At 31.6% G+C, this 18,780-nt stretch overlaps 4 protein-coding genes and 1 long non-coding RNA gene across 9 annotated transcripts; 3 read left to right on the forward strand and 2 right to left on the reverse strand.

The window, feature by feature from the left end:
* The first annotated feature begins 12 nt into the window (after window positions 1-12).
* On the forward strand, window positions 13-1,138 carry LOC129798449 (10 kDa heat shock protein, mitochondrial). Its single transcript, XM_055841599.1, has 4 exons — window positions 13-122; window positions 415-576; window positions 644-715; window positions 815-1,138. The coding sequence occupies exons 1-4, from the start codon at window positions 120-122 to the stop codon at window positions 884-886; spliced, it is 309 nt and encodes a 102-aa protein (XP_055697574.1). The 5' UTR covers window positions 13-119; the 3' UTR covers window positions 887-1,138.
* LOC129798441 (procollagen-lysine,2-oxoglutarate 5-dioxygenase) lies at window positions 1,092-18,337 on the reverse strand. Of its 2 annotated transcripts, none has more exons than XM_055841587.1 (6): window positions 18,129-18,337; window positions 15,608-16,619; window positions 15,447-15,548; window positions 15,257-15,382; window positions 5,029-5,590; window positions 1,092-1,515 (listed from the first exon to the last, which is right to left on the reverse strand). In XM_055841587.1, the coding sequence occupies exons 1-6, from the start codon at window positions 18,274-18,276 to the stop codon at window positions 1,231-1,233; spliced, it is 2,235 nt and encodes a 744-aa protein (XP_055697562.1). In that variant the 5' UTR covers window positions 18,277-18,337; the 3' UTR covers window positions 1,092-1,230. The 2 variants fall into 2 exon arrangements, with proteins under 2 accessions (XP_055697562.1, XP_055697563.1); XM_055841588.1 differs by lacking the exon at window positions 18,129-18,337 and adding an exon at window positions 17,790-17,955.
* On the forward strand, window positions 6,022-7,180 carry LOC129798444 (immunoglobulin domain-containing protein oig-4). 4 transcript variants are annotated; one of them, XM_055841593.1, is made up of 4 exons: window positions 6,022-6,260; window positions 6,445-6,641; window positions 6,705-6,821; window positions 6,917-7,180. In XM_055841593.1, exons 2-4 carry the CDS (start codon window positions 6,471-6,473, stop codon window positions 7,073-7,075), a joined length of 447 nt encoding a protein of 148 aa, XP_055697568.1. In that variant the 5' UTR covers window positions 6,022-6,260; window positions 6,445-6,470; the 3' UTR covers window positions 7,076-7,180. The 4 variants fall into 4 exon arrangements, with proteins under 4 accessions (XP_055697568.1, XP_055697566.1, XP_055697569.1 ...); XM_055841594.1 differs by having other exon boundaries at window positions 6,027-6,260; window positions 6,729-6,821; XM_055841591.1 differs by having other exon boundaries at window positions 6,023-6,641.
* Window positions 7,594-8,531, forward strand: LOC129798446 (immunoglobulin domain-containing protein oig-4). Its single transcript, XM_055841595.1, has 3 exons — window positions 7,594-7,892; window positions 7,976-8,197; window positions 8,265-8,531. Exons 1-3 carry the CDS (start codon window positions 7,794-7,796, stop codon window positions 8,421-8,423), a joined length of 480 nt encoding a protein of 159 aa, XP_055697570.1. The 5' UTR covers window positions 7,594-7,793; the 3' UTR covers window positions 8,424-8,531.
* On the reverse strand, window positions 10,737-13,029 carry LOC129798451 (uncharacterized). Its single transcript, XR_008751421.1, has 3 exons — window positions 12,922-13,029; window positions 12,626-12,855; window positions 10,737-11,892 (listed from the first exon to the last, which is right to left on the reverse strand). It is a non-coding gene; the product is annotated as an uncharacterized LOC129798451 (long non-coding RNA).
* Window positions 18,338-18,780: the final 443 nt, after the last annotated feature.

The raw sequence follows: 18,780 nt of genomic DNA on the forward strand, positions 1-18,780 counted from the left end.
TTAGAACATCTCTATACGCATCCATATTTTTCTGGACACTCAAAGTGTGCACGTTCTCTTGTGAGAAACTAAAGCTTTTTGTGATTCTCCGGCAGAAATATCAATAAATTGTGAACAAAATGGTAAGTAAATATTTAAGAGATACGTATCATATAAAATTTTTGGTAGTCAATGTAGAATTATTTAAAAATCATGTATTTGTGGGATGCCCTTCATTATTCCAGAACCTTCCATGCCGGGAGGGAATTCTTCCGGCTGCGATTACATAATCCAGTTAATAAATAGTATCCTTCTAGTTTGTTCCTACGAGATAAAATTGTTCTTAAAATGCACTATTTATAAAGAATATAGAATGATGTAAATGCTAGGTTATGATGTGAAATTATCTGAATTGGATTCCTATTGGAATTTCAGTCACTCGCGGCAAAAAGACTGCTTCCTCTTTTGGATCGTGTCCTAGTTCAGCGTGCTGAAGCCATAACCAAGACCAAAGGCGGTATTGTGATTCCTGAGAAGGCCCAAGCTAAAGTCCTCCAAGCCACTGTTGTCGCTGTCGGCCCAGGAGCCCGGAATAAGGTAGGTCTTCATTATATTTGCCTCCCATAAATTTCTTGTCTTATCGAAGATTAATATTGCTCTGCAGAATGGCGATCACATTCCCCCAGCTGTAAAAGTCGGAGACAGCGTGTTGCTTCCAGAATTTGGCGGCACAAAGGTCAGTTTTAAGGATAAGAATTACCCACAGTCACGAACTGACCTAATAACAGGTCAGGCGCATAAGGCACAAGTTCTTAATTTATCTTCAATTATTTAGGTCGAGCTAGCAGACGATAACAAGGAGTATCACTTGTTCCGGGAATCAGACATTTTGGCCAAAATCGAATAATTGTTTAATCAATTTTTCTCTTTCCAATCTCTTGCTTTTCTTTGGGTGGAAATTTTTAAGTTTAAAAAGTAGAATAGAAACTGCATTTACATATAAATTTCAGAGGAAAGGATACAAAGGATATCCCTTGAATTAACGACATTGGGTGACAAGTTGTTACTCTTTTAGTCACCCCATAAGTGAACTGAAGAAAAAGAACACCATCTTATTTGTACGTAGATCGTTTATAATAAAATTAATTACAAAATGGGATACTTATTGTTTTCTTTAAGTATACGTAGAAAAATTATTTCGAGTTTTTTTTTGCTATTGAGTTTCTATTATAAAAGAAATAGAGAAACATGTCATGGATCAACGAAAGAAACCATGATGTAGCGAGTGCCAGACGTTGTACGAAGGCCTTCATGGTAGTGCGTTAATCTTCCAGGATGCAACAACATCCATCCCATTTTGGTAGCTTCGACAGAGCAATTGTAGCGCAGAAAGCGGCAACCACCTCCTGTGTAGTCGATCCCAACACGATTTAGGGCAACGTTGATAGTATACGTGGATGAATCATGATGAGGACGAAGAAAGGGTTGCTCATCAGGTCGATACCGTACGACAAAGTTCATCAAAGATTTTGGAGGCTAAAAGAAAATAAAATAAGGATCATCATATAAAAAAAAACAAAATTTTTGCAATAATGCCCAGCGCACAATAACTTTTGTTAGTAAACATGTTTTCAAAATTTCCTATGAGAGAGAGCGAGATGACTAGACCTAGATCTCTTTCTCTCATTGAAATGTCAAAAACATGTTTACTAAACAAATATTGTGCGTTGGGCATAATTCAAAAAGAAATCGTATAAAAAAGCAAGAATAAAAATATTGAAAAGTTAGCAAATAAATATAAAAACTATTTTACCTATTCTATTTCAAAAATATAATTTAAACTAATTAACTTTAAAAATTATATCATTTCACGAATTTTTATTTTTTTACGAATATGATATGTAATTTAATTTTTCCAAACTTTTTTTTATATTTTTACTAGTGCTGATTTAATAACCAACAAAACATAACTGAAATATTGGAAAATGAAAAAGATTAATTTAAATCAAAATTCAAAAAGCCCTGAATTATGCTAAAAATATTAACAAATGGGAAAGTAAAGACTTTTTCATAATCTGTACAAACAAATATTTGATGATGATTTTGTAAATTATAAATTTAACTAATTTAAAAAAAAAAGTTTTTAAATCGAAAATGTAATATTTTAATGATCTTATTCGTTTTTTAATTAGGAAAAAAAATTAATAAAATCAAAATTTTAGTCAGTTCCTCTCGTTCCTCTATTTCTCAAATTCATTGCAAATTAAAATTGAATTTGTCTTACTGATAGGGTAATTTTCGTATTATGAAAATTTTCTGAAATCAAATTTAAATTTTCTTTGGAAAATAAATTGTTTTTAGGTGTGATTCTTACATAATCACACCAATTGTAATGGGCAATTTCGTCGACTTGCTCTGATCAGTCTCAAATTTGCAGAGTAGATGTTTAGATTAGTAGATGTTTTCAAATTTTCGCTTTCCGAGATATACGGAAATGTGTGTAAAAACTTCTAGGATAAGGAATCGACGCCGTCGGATGGAAAAGTTTAGCCCAGAATAAAAAACTTTTCTTCCCAGAGCTTTTGAATTATTGTTGTTAATAAATTTTTTTTCGGATTATTGCTGTTAATGTGTATAAACACGTTTTTTCCTAGATTATCTAGAAATTTCACTTTATCGAAAAATTTTTGTACATTTCCGTAGAGCTCTTTGAGTAGATGAATTTAAAAAAAAAACTGTAACGTGTTACCTTAGTTCTCGAGATATATTTTAATTTAAAACAAAATTAAATTTCTAAAAATTTTATGGTTTATATAAAATTGCCAGAAATATGTTTACGCGATTTCGGTCATTTGAAGTTCATTTTGTAGGGGTAATTTAGTAGGTCAATTAATTTTTTTTTCTTGAAAAGGGTGCTGTAGTTTTCGTGATATTGCATTTTGAATGAAATGAAGAAAGAATATAGGGGAGACCGGGGAGGTTTGGGACACTTTTTCATGTTTTAACTTTCAGACAGTATTCTAAATAATTACGTTAGTGTATTATAATTTTATGCGGTCTATAGGATACTTATGGGTATTGACTTTATAAAAAGCACTCGATAGAACTTGGAAAACAAATGAGTTTTCTTGGAGAAGATAAAACACATTTTACTTGACGCGTTGTCCCAAACCTCCCCGAAATGGGATAATATGGGACGCATTTTTTCTCGCATTAAATTGCATTATTGGAGCAAGTTAATTAATTTTAAATACTAGATTAAAAGTATTTCTAATAGAAATAAAAATGTTTCATCTTTTATTTCATACTTAGAAATTGATATCAATTTTATTAGTGCAGTAGAGTCATTTATTGTCAATCAATTATTTAAAGTATTTTTTTCCTATTTTCCATCTACCTTTCTTTGCTTTTTTTATTCTAAATGCAATCATGATCATCGAATTCCTCATGCGAGTAGATTCTCCTAACACTTTTAGTTTTGAACTCATTGATGGATTCCTGTTTGATTTTACGACAACTGCATGGTACCTGTTTTTTTTCCTTATTTCTCTGAGTTAGCTCTCGCCTTGCCTTTTCTGGAGAATTTGTGAGAATTGTAGGGGATATTGTTCGAGAAATTTTCAAGAAAATACTTTTTAACGAGATTGGGCAAAGATCGAATATCCTCTGAGAAGAAATTATTGATTCCCAAGACTTTGATGGTTTAATTGTCCCTGTACTTAGAGAAATCTGCTACACTGGTAAAATTTGCACAAGAGGAAGATTTCCAGTAGAAACTGGGCATTACTCTTAATTTGGCAATAAACAATTGCACACCATACCTACAATATTGTCGAAAATCAACGTCCCATTCATCCCCTTTCAGGTGTCCCAAACATCCCCGCGGGTAGTTTTGGTATTTAAAACCTTTATGTAAAAAACAAGAGCGTATAATCTCTGAAACTGTTATAAGAATAAGTTCCCAGATTTCACTACTAGCTAATGAGATAAAAAAGTTTTGATTATTATATCGCTGATATAAAATACAAAGATACATTTTTATCAATTAAAAAAAAATGTTCATAGAATTAAAACAATAAAACTGAGGATATAAATTCTTTTAGTCAAGATACATCTTAATATTGCTTACGATTGAGTAGTGGTTAAATCCCATTGATTTAAAAAAAATAATGAAAAAGTCGCCTTGTCCCACACCTTGTCCCTGTCCCAAATCTCCCCGGTCTCCCCTAAGTTCATTTTTAACATAGGGTTTTCTAATTTATCTAGAAATCCTATTATGATCTTTTTTGTGAAATTTCTCACATCTTGACTAGAGAAATTTATATCCATATTGAAGCAAATTCCCTATGTTTGTGTAGGAAAAACTCTTCAATATGGACATAAATTTCTCTAGTGTGTAGAGACCATAAAGGAGACTCTAATGTGGTGTGAAAAGTTTGAGGCCTCTATCTTTCATAATTTCCGAGATAATCGACTTCAAAGTTTTTTTAATGTAATTTTGTGTAGTTCTCATCTAATTTTCCTCATTTTCAAGTGAAATTTTGCACATATCGAGCTTAAAGAGGCTCTCTAAAGACATATAAAGTTTTGAGGCCTCTATCTTTTATAGTTTCTGAGAAAATCAACTTCAAAGTTTTTTCAGATACTTTTGTGAAAATTGAACCAAATTAGCATTAGTTACGTACCAAATAAAAAATCCCTATAATTTTTTCCAGAAACCGAATTTGGAATATTAGAATCACACTTTTGTAACCTAATCTAGACTTATCACTGGCTTTTTTTAAATCTCCACCTCAAAGTTATTTTCATTTCAACAAATTTATAAATTTTTTAATGTTCTGGGAGCTTCTGATAAACTATATTTTTCTCACATTCTTTGAATATTTTGTAAATATATTATTGTCTATTTTAATTTTAATCAAGAGGATTATTTTTTACGGATGTTTGTCAGATTTTTTATGACTCCTTGAAGCGATTCAAACAAGTCTTCGCGCACTACTAGTCCGTTACTACATTTTATGCAAGTTAGAAATTTTTAATTCAACTTACATCGTGGAAGTATCCAATAAAGACGGTTTCTTGAAGAGGTCGGACATATACTTGTAGGAATTTTAACCACATCTTCTCAAGTCCTACTTGGTTCATATGGATATCACGTGTGGGCACAGCCTCATATCCACCTTCCAATCTCTTATCGTGATTGCTACCATCAGACCACCTTCCAAAACTCTCCATGATTGCTATGAGATCTTGACAGAATTCCTCGGTGGCAATTGGGAACCAATAGACATCTGGACAGGGCTGTATATGAGTAGCATTGGGTTCTAAACTTTTATAATACTCAGGATGAATGTATCGTCGCTCCCAATCTTTCTGATTCGACAAGAGCATGTAGAAATTGGGCCTTGCAAGACGGGTATTGAACTGATCACCATTGACCAGATGCCCAAGGTCTTCCAAATTATCCACATGCATAAAGATGTTGTGGGTTCGAAGATGATGACACATTGCCATGTCGGGATCATAAGATTCGTGAACGAAGGAGAGTTTCTTCAAAACATTCTTCTTGATCAAATAGCAAGATGAGATGAAAGGCACGTTCCAAATACCCCTAAGAAAATATTTGATTAAAAAATTTTTTTATCCTATTTTTAATAAGAGTAAAATTATAATAACAATAAAATAATATCTTCACTTTTACAAGAAAGAACTTCTACACGTGTTCTTTGTTGAGACACCAATTCATTATAATGTGGAGATTGCGGAAAATTGCAATGGACAGCTAAGATTGGATTAGATCATCCCATTGGGACAACTTTTCAATGACGCCTGCAATTTTCATGTTAGGAAAATTTATTTGATTTTAAGTGTTGCTCCTTGAAGACACGTTATTCCAGACTATAATGTAACTAAGCATATTATTTTTGTCCAAGAATAATATAGTGATGGTAGTCTATGATGATCATAAGGAAGTCACATGTTAGCGGATATAGCACCAAAACAAATTAATAAGAAATTGTCTCTGGGACAAGATCAAATTTCGCACAAAATAATATTCTCTCTTATACACTGCTGTGATCTTATATTCGCCAGTGTGGCACGTTTGGTAGACATTGAGGAACAATCTCTCGTGTGGAGAATTTCACTACTGAAACCCTCTTAATAGAATAAACTGATCCGTCAGTGTCAGTTAGTAAAGCGAAGTGAGATTAATGAGCTGCTCTGCCTGAGGATCACTTTAGTTGATTTACAACTAAATCAGTCTATGGTGTGGCGTTGATGTGAATATTTTTATTTGCTTATTGAATTTTCTCTTGCATTTGTTATCAATTTATTTATTTATTTTTTTTTTGCACAAAGCTAGCGAATTTAGTTGTGTTAAACGTGGACTTGAGAGTTTTGAAACAAGAAGGCAATACGTGAATATGAAGAGTTTAATCCTAATTGTGATATTCATGCTTGTAGCAGGATCAGTTACATATGGTCAGAGAATGGGTATGAGAGGAGGTCGTGGGCGTGGAAGACTTAATTGGAATAGTGGAAGAATACCCACTAATATACAACATCGATCACCATCAGCAGTCACTTATTATGATAATAAGGATGGTGCCAAAATAGTCAAATCATCACATTTTGAGTTTGATTATATGCTGGGAAGAAAGGTATGGTGATTTTTTTTGCAGGGACTTATCAATATTATCATGTGATCTTCACGAATTTAAAAGAAAATATCTCAATATTTTACACAGATCACATTTTTCTGCATGGCTATTGGTATTCCTAGACCAGAGATTACCTGGTTTAAGGATGGTGCTGAGTTGTATCAACATAGATTCTTTCAGGTATCTTGGACAAAAAAAAATTATGAAATTATATCTAATTATGAGGATTTACCGTATATTCTTTGATCTCTATGATTGTTTTATCCACTAAATAGGTACATGAGTGGACAATTGGCAATGATACAGTGAAATCTAAAATGGAAATTGATCCAACGACGCAAAAAGATGCCGGTTATTATGAGTGTCAGGCGGATAATCAGTACGCCATCGATCGGAGGGGCTTCCGCACAGACTATGTAATGATCAACTATTAATTACATTAAGAACTTTTTTTTTTACACATCCTAAATATTAAATGTAATCCCAAAAATGTTTTCATGTTACTTTTGAAAATATAATTTAACCCCCAAGTATCCAAACTTATTGGTGTTATTCATTGGATAAATGGTGGAAAATTTGGTTATACAGCAAAGTACAGTCCAGTTTCCAAGTTGATTACATTTATAAAAAAATTATTCCCATACCCAATATAGCCACGAAATATTCATTTGATGCCGACAAATACTTTTAATATGGATAAATGAAATAGCGCAATTTCTCATCCCCAACTTGTAACACCAAAGAGGAATTTGTGATTGTTAGTGGTATGAGCTGGATTAAAATTTTCTATATAGTAAAACACCATTGCAAATTTTTACTCAACCCATATTAGTGATTTTCTTTCTCTCACCCACTCAACTTTTGGTCAGTCCAATAAATTCGACTCTGTACAATTATAATGATATATGTATGTACTGTTCACCGACCGGAATTATTATTACAAATAAACTGAAGGGAGCATTTGGGATGCAGTCGTTTCAAAATCATCGACTGAATCACTTTCGGACTCTGTGATTTGCAATATCATCGTGATTTTTTTAGCGCTTAAATCCCACTAAAGCTGATTAATAAAAAAAAAACTAACAGTTAAAAGTTTAAGATCCTTTTGGGTGCAAGTGTACAACATAAAAAAATAATCTTGTGCATAAAAAAATGAAGGTGACACTCTTTGCAATTTTCATCTGTATTTGCCTCTTGAATGACTACACAGATGCCCGACGTGCTCGTGGAAGAGGAAGAACAAAATCAAGGGTAATGTAGATCAATTATTATTCCCGAAAGCTGTCTGTTGCATCCTGAAAAATTAAAACTGATTTCAACAATTCCTGTTTCAGGTGCAAATTGGACTACCGATCACAGGAAAATACCGTGATCCTGAATCTGATCAATACTACAATAATCACAATGGCGCAAAAATCACCTTGGCATCCCATTTTGACTATGAATACGTTTTGGGCCACAAAATAGCTTTTCTTTGTGTAGCCAAAGGCAATCCACGACCTCAAATAACATGGTTTAAGGATGGCGTAGAAATATTCAGTCACATTTATATGCACGTGAGTATAAATCAATCAGCGTATATGCAACATCGTATCATTTCATCAATCTACCATTTATTTAAAGGTGCACGAATGGCGTATTGGAAAGGATAAAATGAAATCCAAGATTGAAATTGATCCTGCAACACAGATGGATGCTGGTGTTTATGAGTGTACCGCAGATAACATGTACGCGATCGATCGGAGAAGTTTCAAAACTGACTTCTCAATTGCTTTTGATTGAAAAGTAGCATTTGATCGTATTATGCAAAATATTCTTCTATTTAACACAACATAAATCCGTTTTGTATCAATACTTAAAGAGGATCAATAAAGAAGATTATCATTGAAATATTTTATTTATTTAAATTACATGAAAATGAAAATAACACCGTTTTTTTTTTGTTTTAGTAATTTGTTCAGCAGAATGTTTTAAAAGGGGTTAAGAAAATCAATTAAAAAATAAGCTTAGGGGGAACTGGGGTAGTAGTAAACAGGGGTGTAAACACTGTGATTTTTTAAAGTAATTTTAAGACTCCAGAGGATAAAATCCATAAGCATTCATAGATACCATGGGGATATATGTCCACAGATGAATTGGTCAATAAAATCTTAATACTTTAAAAATAAAAATTATTTTTCTCGAAAATGTTTATATTTCGATTATTTTGGTCATTTGGATTTCCACCTGGAAATTAAAAACTGTGTAAAATAATCGAAATGTAGCAATACCAGTCCTTTCCTACATCTTTTAGGATTATATTAATGCATTTACTAGAGAAATTGAGATTTTCATTATTTTAAAAAGATTAATAATTAGTCAGAAAACAGCATTTGGGGTAGATGTAAACAGGCAATTTCCCCGTAATTGTAGATGTCGCGAGTGTAGAATGAATGGCAAAATATTTTTCTTGGTATTGTATCTCATGGTGGGAAATTTTTCGTTGGCTGTGTTCAATAAGAAGTCACATGATATCAAAATATGGGGAAAATCCATTGAAAAATGTCTTTGTTTTGCATGCTTTTAGTTTTTTGCTATTTTAATTATTCTTTGTAAAAAGTGTAGTGATTTTTTGAATAATATACAGTCTTTATATATCGCTTAAGTAATTAAAGCAGAGAGGTGTGCAAGAACCGTTTGAAACCGAAAAAACGTCAAATAAAGCTTGTTCGTCAATGGTCAAAACGCTACCTGAGCAAACTTATTTTGACGTTTATTCGGTTTCAACGGTTCTTGCACATCTCTGAATTAAAGTAATTGAAAGTGGTGCAAAGTTAATTACAAGGGTAGAAAAAAAGGTGTTTACCTCCCCAGAAAGTGTTTACTTCTACCCCAGGTATTTTGTGAAAAGAGAAAAATGCACAGTGACACAAATTTTATTTTTATGGAAAACTCAATTGTTTTCCAGCATTCGCATTACCCTCGAAGCATTGCCTATACCCAAGGGTAAAACATGAGCTAAGAAATATTTTCCAAAAAATAACTGTGTGCTTGGAAAATCACCTCAAATTCGCATCTATCTAAAATGTTTACATGTGCCCCAGTCTCCCCTACTCAATAATTCTAAAGAAATTTTGATGCAAGTCATGACATAAATAAAATGAAGAAATCCCTTTAAAATTTTTTCATATAAATTTATAGTAAAAAAAAATGTTCATTTAGCATTTGTGGGGGCGGTGCTGCAATGGCAATGGGGGATGTAAATGATTATGAATGGATTTTCGATTTATCTGGAGTCTCTGGAATACAAAGAATCAAATAAGAAGATCGTGAAAGAGATTACAAATGAAAAGTTTAGAACTGTGTTTCTTAAGAAAAAAATCTGTATTCTTGTATGGAGTTGCGAAGAATTGTCATTTGGGACACACAGAAAAATTTGTACACAAAATTGTTACACCGAGGGCTGTCCAGATTTGAAAAAGTGTTTGGTAAAATTTTAAGCAAGTGTTTGGTACACAATTTGTTAACTTTTGGTACACAACTTTTTACCATTGTGTACACAATTTTTTAACATTTGGTGGAGAATTTTTTAACAGTTGTTAACATTTTGCGTATTTTTTTCTTTTATTTTTTTTTAACCACGGTTAATGTTTTGAGCAAGTTTTAGAAAAAAAATATTTTGTAAAATTGTTCGTAAATGTTTGTAAATTACTATTGGGGATTTACGAAATGCTCGTAAATCATAACTCACTAAAATTTTTCTAAAGTATTATATTTTTTCGCAAATACTGTCCGTGACATGATCAACCAATGAGCATTTTTTGTTCTTTTACAAACATTTGTTCGTACATTTTTGTTTGTAAAAGAACAAAAAATGCTCATTGGTTGATCATGTCACGGACAGTATTTGCGAAAAAATATAATACTTTAGAAACATTTTAGTGAGTTATATGATTTACGAGCATTTCGTAAATCCCCAATAGTAATTTACAAACATTTACGAACAATTTTACAAAATATTCTTTCTGTATGTAGACAGACTAATAGCATTTTTCAACGATAACTCAGATTTTTTAATTATAGCTTCCATTGTGTGACTTATCGCTAAAAGAAACATTATTCAGTCATTACTAAAAATATTTTATTTAAATATAGCTAAAATCTAACAATTTCTCTATACACATTATATTTTTTTTTGGAAACTATATAATAATAAGAGTTAATTATGCAAAGTGAGAAATATTTCTTGTGTTTAATTTTATCAACATACATATTTCTTTCTTTGTTTTTACCTTAAAAAGTTACGTGGGTCAAGAAGACTTAAAAATGAAATATTTTCTCTAATTTTTTTCAGAATTATTAAAAAAAATGTAATTGAAGCTCTCAAGTATATAAGAAGTACAATATTTGAATTATATTTTCTAAAATTTTTATTTAAAGAATTTAAAAATTTAGCCATGGTAATACCTGATTTTTAGAGATTTTTTTTTGGAAAAAATATACTTTTCAGTGGAAAAAATTTCTCATAATTGGTTGATGTGAAATCTAAAAATCATATACTCCCTGTTAATCGATGAGTTAAACCAGTCCATGAACGAAGAATTTTATGTTTGTTTGATCAGAACTTATTCTAAATTTTCCCTAAAATCAAAAATTTTTTTTTCGAAAATCCTTTGTTCGTGGACTAATTTGACTCATCAGATAACAAAAAATATTTAGTTTTTGGATTTCAGATGAACCAATTCCGAGAAATCTTGTCCACCGAAAAGCATATTTTTACAAAAAAGGTCTCCAAAAATCCCCAGAAAGCCCCAAAAGCTGAATTTTTAAAATTTTTGATTGAAAATGTTTAAAAATATAGTTCAAATGTACTTTTATATGCCTAAGAGCTTGAATTAAATAATATTTTTATTATGTTGAAAAAAATTCCAGAAAAATATTATGTTTTTTTTAATCAAAATTATATCATTTTACTTGGATACTATAGTATCCATTTAAATATATATATATTTAGATTTTTTCAGCAATTTTACTTACAATTCAGCACAATTAGTGATTCATCAACTGACACATAAAAGAGCCTTATATCTAATCGTGTTCCACCTTAAATAAGTATGGTTGGAGACGATTTTGGAGTTATTTATTAATTTCCCGACTGGAATACTATAAAATCTTTGAATACTTGCTTCAAAGATGGTCGCTTGGTTTCACGGCTACTTCCAGTTGAACGTAGAAGCGTTATTCAACAACTCGTATATTTCTGGGGACCATTCTGAAACAATTATTTAGAATAAGTTAATTCTCAGTCAGTCTATTAGTAACATTAAATGGAAAAGAGGAGGTAAATATGATCCAAATCAGTGAAGAAATACGTTTTCTACCATATTACTAACTTTTTGCATGGAAAACCCATTATTAAGAGTGGTTCGACAAAAATTGGTATAGAAAGTTGTTTGGTTAATTAATAAATTCATTTAATTGGTTCAAGCAAATTTTTTTCTAAGAATTTCATTAACTATCGAAACATATCACATCAGACAATTAAAAATTTAGAAATAAATGGCATAAAATTATTTTTATGTTTATAAAAATTATTTTTCTAGCAGTAGTATAAAATTTCACAAAATTTCAAGAACGATCTGAAAATTTCAACATGTGCTTCTTCAAAATTTTTGAAAAGAATTAGGATAGAAAATTGTTTGAATCATGACTAAATTTATTAATTTTAAAATCTTAAACATATTATACAATAAAATTTGAAGAAAAAATTATGTTTGTTTTTTTTCTTCAAATTAAATAATTATTTAATTTAATATTTCGAAAGTTTCAAATTTTTCTTGAAATTATCATATGCCTAATGCACTAACTGAAAACTTGGACACAATGGGGCCCAAATGGAGGCTTGGGTGACGCTGTCTTGTAAGGTACAGCCTCCTTTCTAATCTAATCTTAATTGGAAACCTCGAAGAGAGTAAATTTTAGATTTAGAAAATGTGGCGGATTACCTTTACGATGAACTTGTAGAAAGGATCTGGCGATTTCATAAGAGCTGGTGGAGCCACCTCCACAGTGACTTCCAATTTACTGCCACTTTGTGGAGTAAGGGATGGCCTTGGTTAATCTCAATCTGGCAAGGGAGCAGCATTTGAAATAAATATATTTCCTGCCAAATGCTGAGAAAGTTGATGGCGTCAGTTTCAACAGACATCTTCAGCTTTCCGGAGTTATTCTCGAGCTGTAGACAAAAAAAACATAATAAACCCTTTCTCTGAAGAATTTCACAGATGGATGGAAAACTTACCTGCTTTTTCCAGGTCTAAAAACACTTTTTTCTCACGGAAATCGACACTAAACCACGCGTTTTCACCATCATATTTGACCACCGTATTTATAACATGCGCCATGATTCGCGAGAAACTGTCAAAAGATGAGAATATTGTGCTAAATTCTCCGTACTAGTACCATGCGACTTACTTTCTCTCTCTCTTTGTGCTATGATTTGTCTCAATCTCTCTCTCGCTGAGAGAGAAAAACTGCTAGAGTACTAAATGTACACGATCTTAGCTCCTTTCAGTGAACAAATCATTGCGTACACTTTTTCGTGATCTCTTGGTGTAGCAAATAATGTGCACAAAAAGTTATTGTTTTTATGTACAGAAAATTTTGTGTACAAATTTTTCTGTGTGGAGCAGGTTCTGAATTAAGTTATGCTATCCTATACTCAGATAGACTTAAGGGGTTCCGTGAAGCTTCCATTCGTTTATCTTATTGGAAAATTAATCAGATATCTAGAAAATTCCCATTTTTGGAAAATTACTAAACTTAAATAAAAAAAGGCGTTTAAAGGTATAGAAGGATGTCTTCTATGGACAAAATGTACTCCTAAGTAGCATCCGTTGTTTGATGAAGGAAGTTCAATTTAAACAAAACAACTCATTTTTCACAATTATATTTTGAGAAATTTTAATAAATTTATTTTTTGCCCCCTTAACTCTTTCGTCTCTTTTGGGACTCTGAGTACCCAAAGCAGCATCTAAATATTCAGTGAAAAACAATGTTTTTTAATTATTCAGAACTGATAAAAATCAGATTCTTGTGGATGATTACAAACTATAGGGATGTCCAAATTTAAGATATTTTTTTGTAGGACCTCAATTAATTCCTGAGCTTAGATATTTTTGATTAAAAATTATGAAATTGGCTTGCAGCATATGCTGCGGTCCGGAAAGAGTTAGGGGTTTATTTATTGATACTTATTTATAGAGTTCAATACTCTAGAATCGATGAATTATTTAATTGCCTATATACCCTGAGAAATTTAGTTGAGAAAAATCATATTACGATTGGCATTATAACGTTTTCGTGTTAAGAAACTAGTTTAAAGTGGGTGGTGTAGTTCCGATTAGCCTAGTTTATTTTTTTTTACAAAATAGGTATGTATAAGAACAATTTCCATGATAGTGATCTCGTTCATCCAGACGATACAGATCCAGCCTCGTGAAGACGTTATTTTTCAACAAATTAATGCGATTTACAATAATTTTATGAGAGAAGGAAATTAGAGTTCTTGTGCAAGTCAGAATTTTCTCCGGATTTAAATTTAATAAGAAATACGTTGGCGGTATACTAATCAGTAATTTTTTTTATAGGTTTTTGTCAACACAATACGATTTTAGAGTTGAACCTGCTATAGAACGGGTATGTAGATAAATATTAGCTTTAAGCTTCTTTGGAAAGCAATTTCGACTAATTTTACATAAAATTATTTTGGTATAATTTTTTGCACAATGTTTTTTATACAAGCCTCTTTTTTTGTATAAAATATCTAGTCTAATTCAATCTATCCATTTTTTACGAGTACTTTGATATTCGGGTATTTTTTTAATTAATTAAGTTTTGCAGCTATAAATATAAAATATTATATAAGCCAAAACAAAAGAAAATTTTATACGATATTGGGATGCGATTGACCGAAACCAAATTCAGATTCTGATTCAGTGTTTTTTTAAACATTATTGCAGTAGGAATAGAAAATTTTATTGCTTTTTTTTTTAATTATTAAACTCTTTTTGACACTTTAATGACGATTTGGTCCTTGGTGAATTTTTTTTTTCATAAGAAAGAAAATGATCAGTTTTTCTCTGACCCTCTTCGTTCTTAGAAGCTGAAACTATTGCTTTAATCGAAAAAATCTTCTTTTTATGATAGAGAAACTTTGGAAACTTTTGAAAGTCTAGTAAATAGAGAGATTTTCTGGTCTCACCGTAGGGGTTCGAAGTTTGCATCGATGTAAAATAGGATTTTAATACTTGTTATTCCTGTGAAATGCCAAAATTTAACTATTTTTTTTTCTAGGAAAATCGAGCTGACGAAGTTCTCTGCTTAGCTTTTTTATCTTTCGCTAGGAAAAAAAAAACTTTCAAAAATAATATAACTTTTCTATTGACTTATTTTTAGTATTTACTAATGAGGATTGAATTGGAGACAATGTCGATATCATGAAATTAATGGATTTTATTTATTGCTTTCTAATTTGAGTAAACTAAACGTATTCCTATATTCAGATTTGACATGCTTTCTCTGAGAAAGTGTGATGGTTCATTTGAAATAAAATCAAGTAAAAAAAGCGTACTCACCTTTTCTTATTGTTGACAATGTCCAAGTAATCATGAGATCTTGCGTAATAGCCCTGATCACTGAGTGCTCCCCAAAAATTGCTCCAAGCATCATTTGGTCTCGTAAACATTGGTGCGATTACATCTCTAATACATGATTTTTTTTTAATTTAATTTCAAAAATGAAAATTTGATTTTTTTCTATACTAACCGATTTTTAATGATTAATTTGCGGAGAATTTTGGGATCATCAAGATGGGCCTCTGAATCAACAACAAACAGATAGTCACTTTCTTTGACAATTGCTTGCTCTCTGAAATAATAATAGATTTAGTTAATAATTTTCCATATTTTGTGTTCTTGTGAACTTACACTGCTAAACCTCTTGCCGTACCCTCATTTATACTATCTTCGACTAGAACTTGCTTAACACTTTTAAAGTCTGTGGTATGTTTCTTGAGAAAAGCAGTAAAAGTATCTTCATGGTACTTAACATTGTTGTGCACAAATAAATGTATATTACTCTTTGGATATTCAATTTCTTCTAAATGTTGAAGAAATTCTTCGAAAAAGGGCATGGCTTTTTCCACAAAGACCGCCATTGATACAATTGGCAAGTTTTCGTCTTTTAATTCTTTAAAGTTTTCAGAGCAATCTCTGCATTCGCCTTTGATAAAGGCTCCAGCTAAATAATTGCCCAAACTGTTGAGTCGCATTTTGCTCAAACCATTTCCGTGAATTACTGCTGGAACTGTTTCAGTTTCAACATTAACGACAAATGCCTCACCAGAATCATCATCAACATGCAATTCAACTTCCTTTTCGGCACCATAGAGATTCTGGAAAATCTCAGATTTATGATCCAATTTCATTTTGTTCTTTTCTCTGAACTCTTCATTGAGATAGATTTTTGTGTAGTAAAGTTGATCATCGGCTATGTTATCTATAGGTGTTTTAAGCATATCATACAAATTCGTCGCATAGCCCATAAAAATGCCAGAATTGAGAAACCTTGCTCCATGGCTGACTTTGGGATACATGTCTCGCAACATGGGATCTGGCCAGATTGAATGTTCTGCGCCAAAGACAATACCGGCGTCCATTTTTTTGAATTTGTCTATAATCACACCAATTGGAGCAGTGAAGACTACATCGTAACTATCCGTAAATATTACAATCTTATCCTTGTCCTTCTTGTATGGCTCAAGTGCCTCACGAAGAAGATTAACTTTGTAGCCTCCACCGAAAGAGTTCATATCACCACCTTTCCATTCCTTCCCCATGCCCAGAGCCTGAACATCAATCCCGTAGAAATTTGCTGACCGGATGTACCGGATATAGCCTTCCACGGGCTCAGAGGCCACCGTGAAGACAAGGACATTTTCTGCAAATAAGAGCTACATATAATATAACGAGCAGTGTGGGAAGACTTTTGCCGCTTCCTATGCCGACGTTACTTAAAATTTATCAGTTATTTTCTACAAACTCTGATAAAACTTTACATTGCATTTGAACTATTATGCTTAATATGCATTTTTTCACATTTTTAAATTTCCTATATTTGAAACATTGTAATAGTATTTTGTTTGAGTTAGCAAGACATTCTTGAGGCTCTGTGTAAATGTTATCAAACTCTTTCCCAATTTAAGATTTCTTCTTTGTTGTCTTAAGAACCGATGCAGTAGTGCATAATAAACTATTGAAATGCCCAAATCCAATACAATTTTACAGAAAATAAATTAATCTCACAAAAAAAAATCACGCGATTAGGAAAATGTTTGAAAATATTGCACATGCTTTTTTTTAAAGTATTTGCTCTTATTTTCGAATGATCTACAAAATGTTACAGTTCAGTAGTTTAGAGAGAAAGATATTTTTAGCTGAGGAAGTAGAATAAACATTGAATCATCTGGAAAAGAGATTTTCATGTTCTACAAAGTTATGTGAAAAGCAGACAAACTCGAAAAAATCTATTATATGAAAAAAATCATGGTAATTTCTTCTCACACAATTTATTTGTTCCTACAATTCGCTAAAATCATCTCTATGTGGTGGAAACAAGCTGTGATTAAAATTAATTTGACTCTGTGAACTCACGCTTTTTGTCCACTACTGAAACATGAGATAAACTCATGCATGTAAGTATATAGATAACTAGTCCATGAGAAATATAAATTGTGCCTTTAATTCTATTAGATGAAGAATAAATTTTTCTGCAGTATGATGTTGTACAAGAGGGATTTTTCTATGATATTCCAAATAATAATGAAGGAAATTTATCGTTATTAAAGATCGTTTGAAATTAATTTTCATATATTTTCCTCAGTTATTTTTCCCTTTTTAAAAACTAACATCTTATTTATAAAATAGAAATAGGATTAGCTAAAATACAGTAATAATAAATAAAGCTTAAATTCTTAACACTTGCTTTCTATTTGGTTTCGCTTGATTAATTCTTAGGAAGTTTTACTTCCAGAACCATCTCTTTGACGACCTTCTTATGTTTTAGCTCAAATTTGTGCACGAAAAACAAAACTTTTGACTAAGTACTCACCCTTGTCTTTCTCAGTAGCACAATTAACAGTTAAAAACGAGAAAATTAATGTTAAAATTAACGCTTTAACATGCATTATTACTTTACTACAGCACTAAGAACTCATAGTTGATTTTTGCCTGTACTGCGGGAGAAATGTCAATGTGAGGATGACGCACTATATATATGTATATATATATATATATACTATATATAACAACTTTTGAGCACACTCTGTGGTGATATATGTTGCTCAGATTCAAATGTGACATAAATAATAAACGCATGGGATGAAGACTGAAGATCTCGCTGAAGATGAACTAAAATTATGTTTAAAAAAATATAAAAAAGCTCTTTTACCTGCCAGAGAAGTACTTTCCAAATAAGTAGATTTAGGCTTTTTATCACATTTTAACGTCTTATCATCTTTTGAACACGATCCAATCTCCAATTCCGAACTAATACATTTTATTAAGATACTTAACAGACAAATTTTGATCGAAAGCATTATTTTAATAATTTATAATCTACGAGGAGTTTTGTGTGTGAATTCTGCGAAAACTGAAAGTGTACTGAATGTCAGAGATCTACACCACTAAATCAGTCTACACGAATATGAGATAGAAGGGTTCGATTAAATTGAGAAGGAAAAAGAAATCAGTAAGTTTGATACGAGACAAAAACATGAACCAATTGTGCGTGAAAAGTCACACTTTCACCAAATTAGTTGGCAAAGTAAGAAATCTATTCACTGCAAGAAGGAATTTTTCTCTGCTTTTATTGCAATAGAATTCACTATCAAGTTGCTTATGTAAAATGTTCAATGAAACTGTTGCGAATAATTAATGTATTTTTTTTAATTATTTGTGTATAATACAGTCTCAAGAGGAGATTGCTCAGGACCAGGTGGAAGAAGGAAAGGGAGAAGGAGACGATAAAACTTTTTGTCTTAAGCTATATCAACTGCACGGACTGGAAAGAAACATTCAGCAGGGCTTCAAGAGGGATTCTC

Source organism: Phlebotomus papatasi, chromosome 1 (genome assembly GCF_024763615.1).
Source record: "Phlebotomus papatasi isolate M1 chromosome 1, Ppap_2.1, whole genome shotgun sequence".
Taxonomy (NCBI): Eukaryota; Metazoa; Arthropoda; class Insecta; order Diptera; family Psychodidae; genus Phlebotomus; species Phlebotomus papatasi.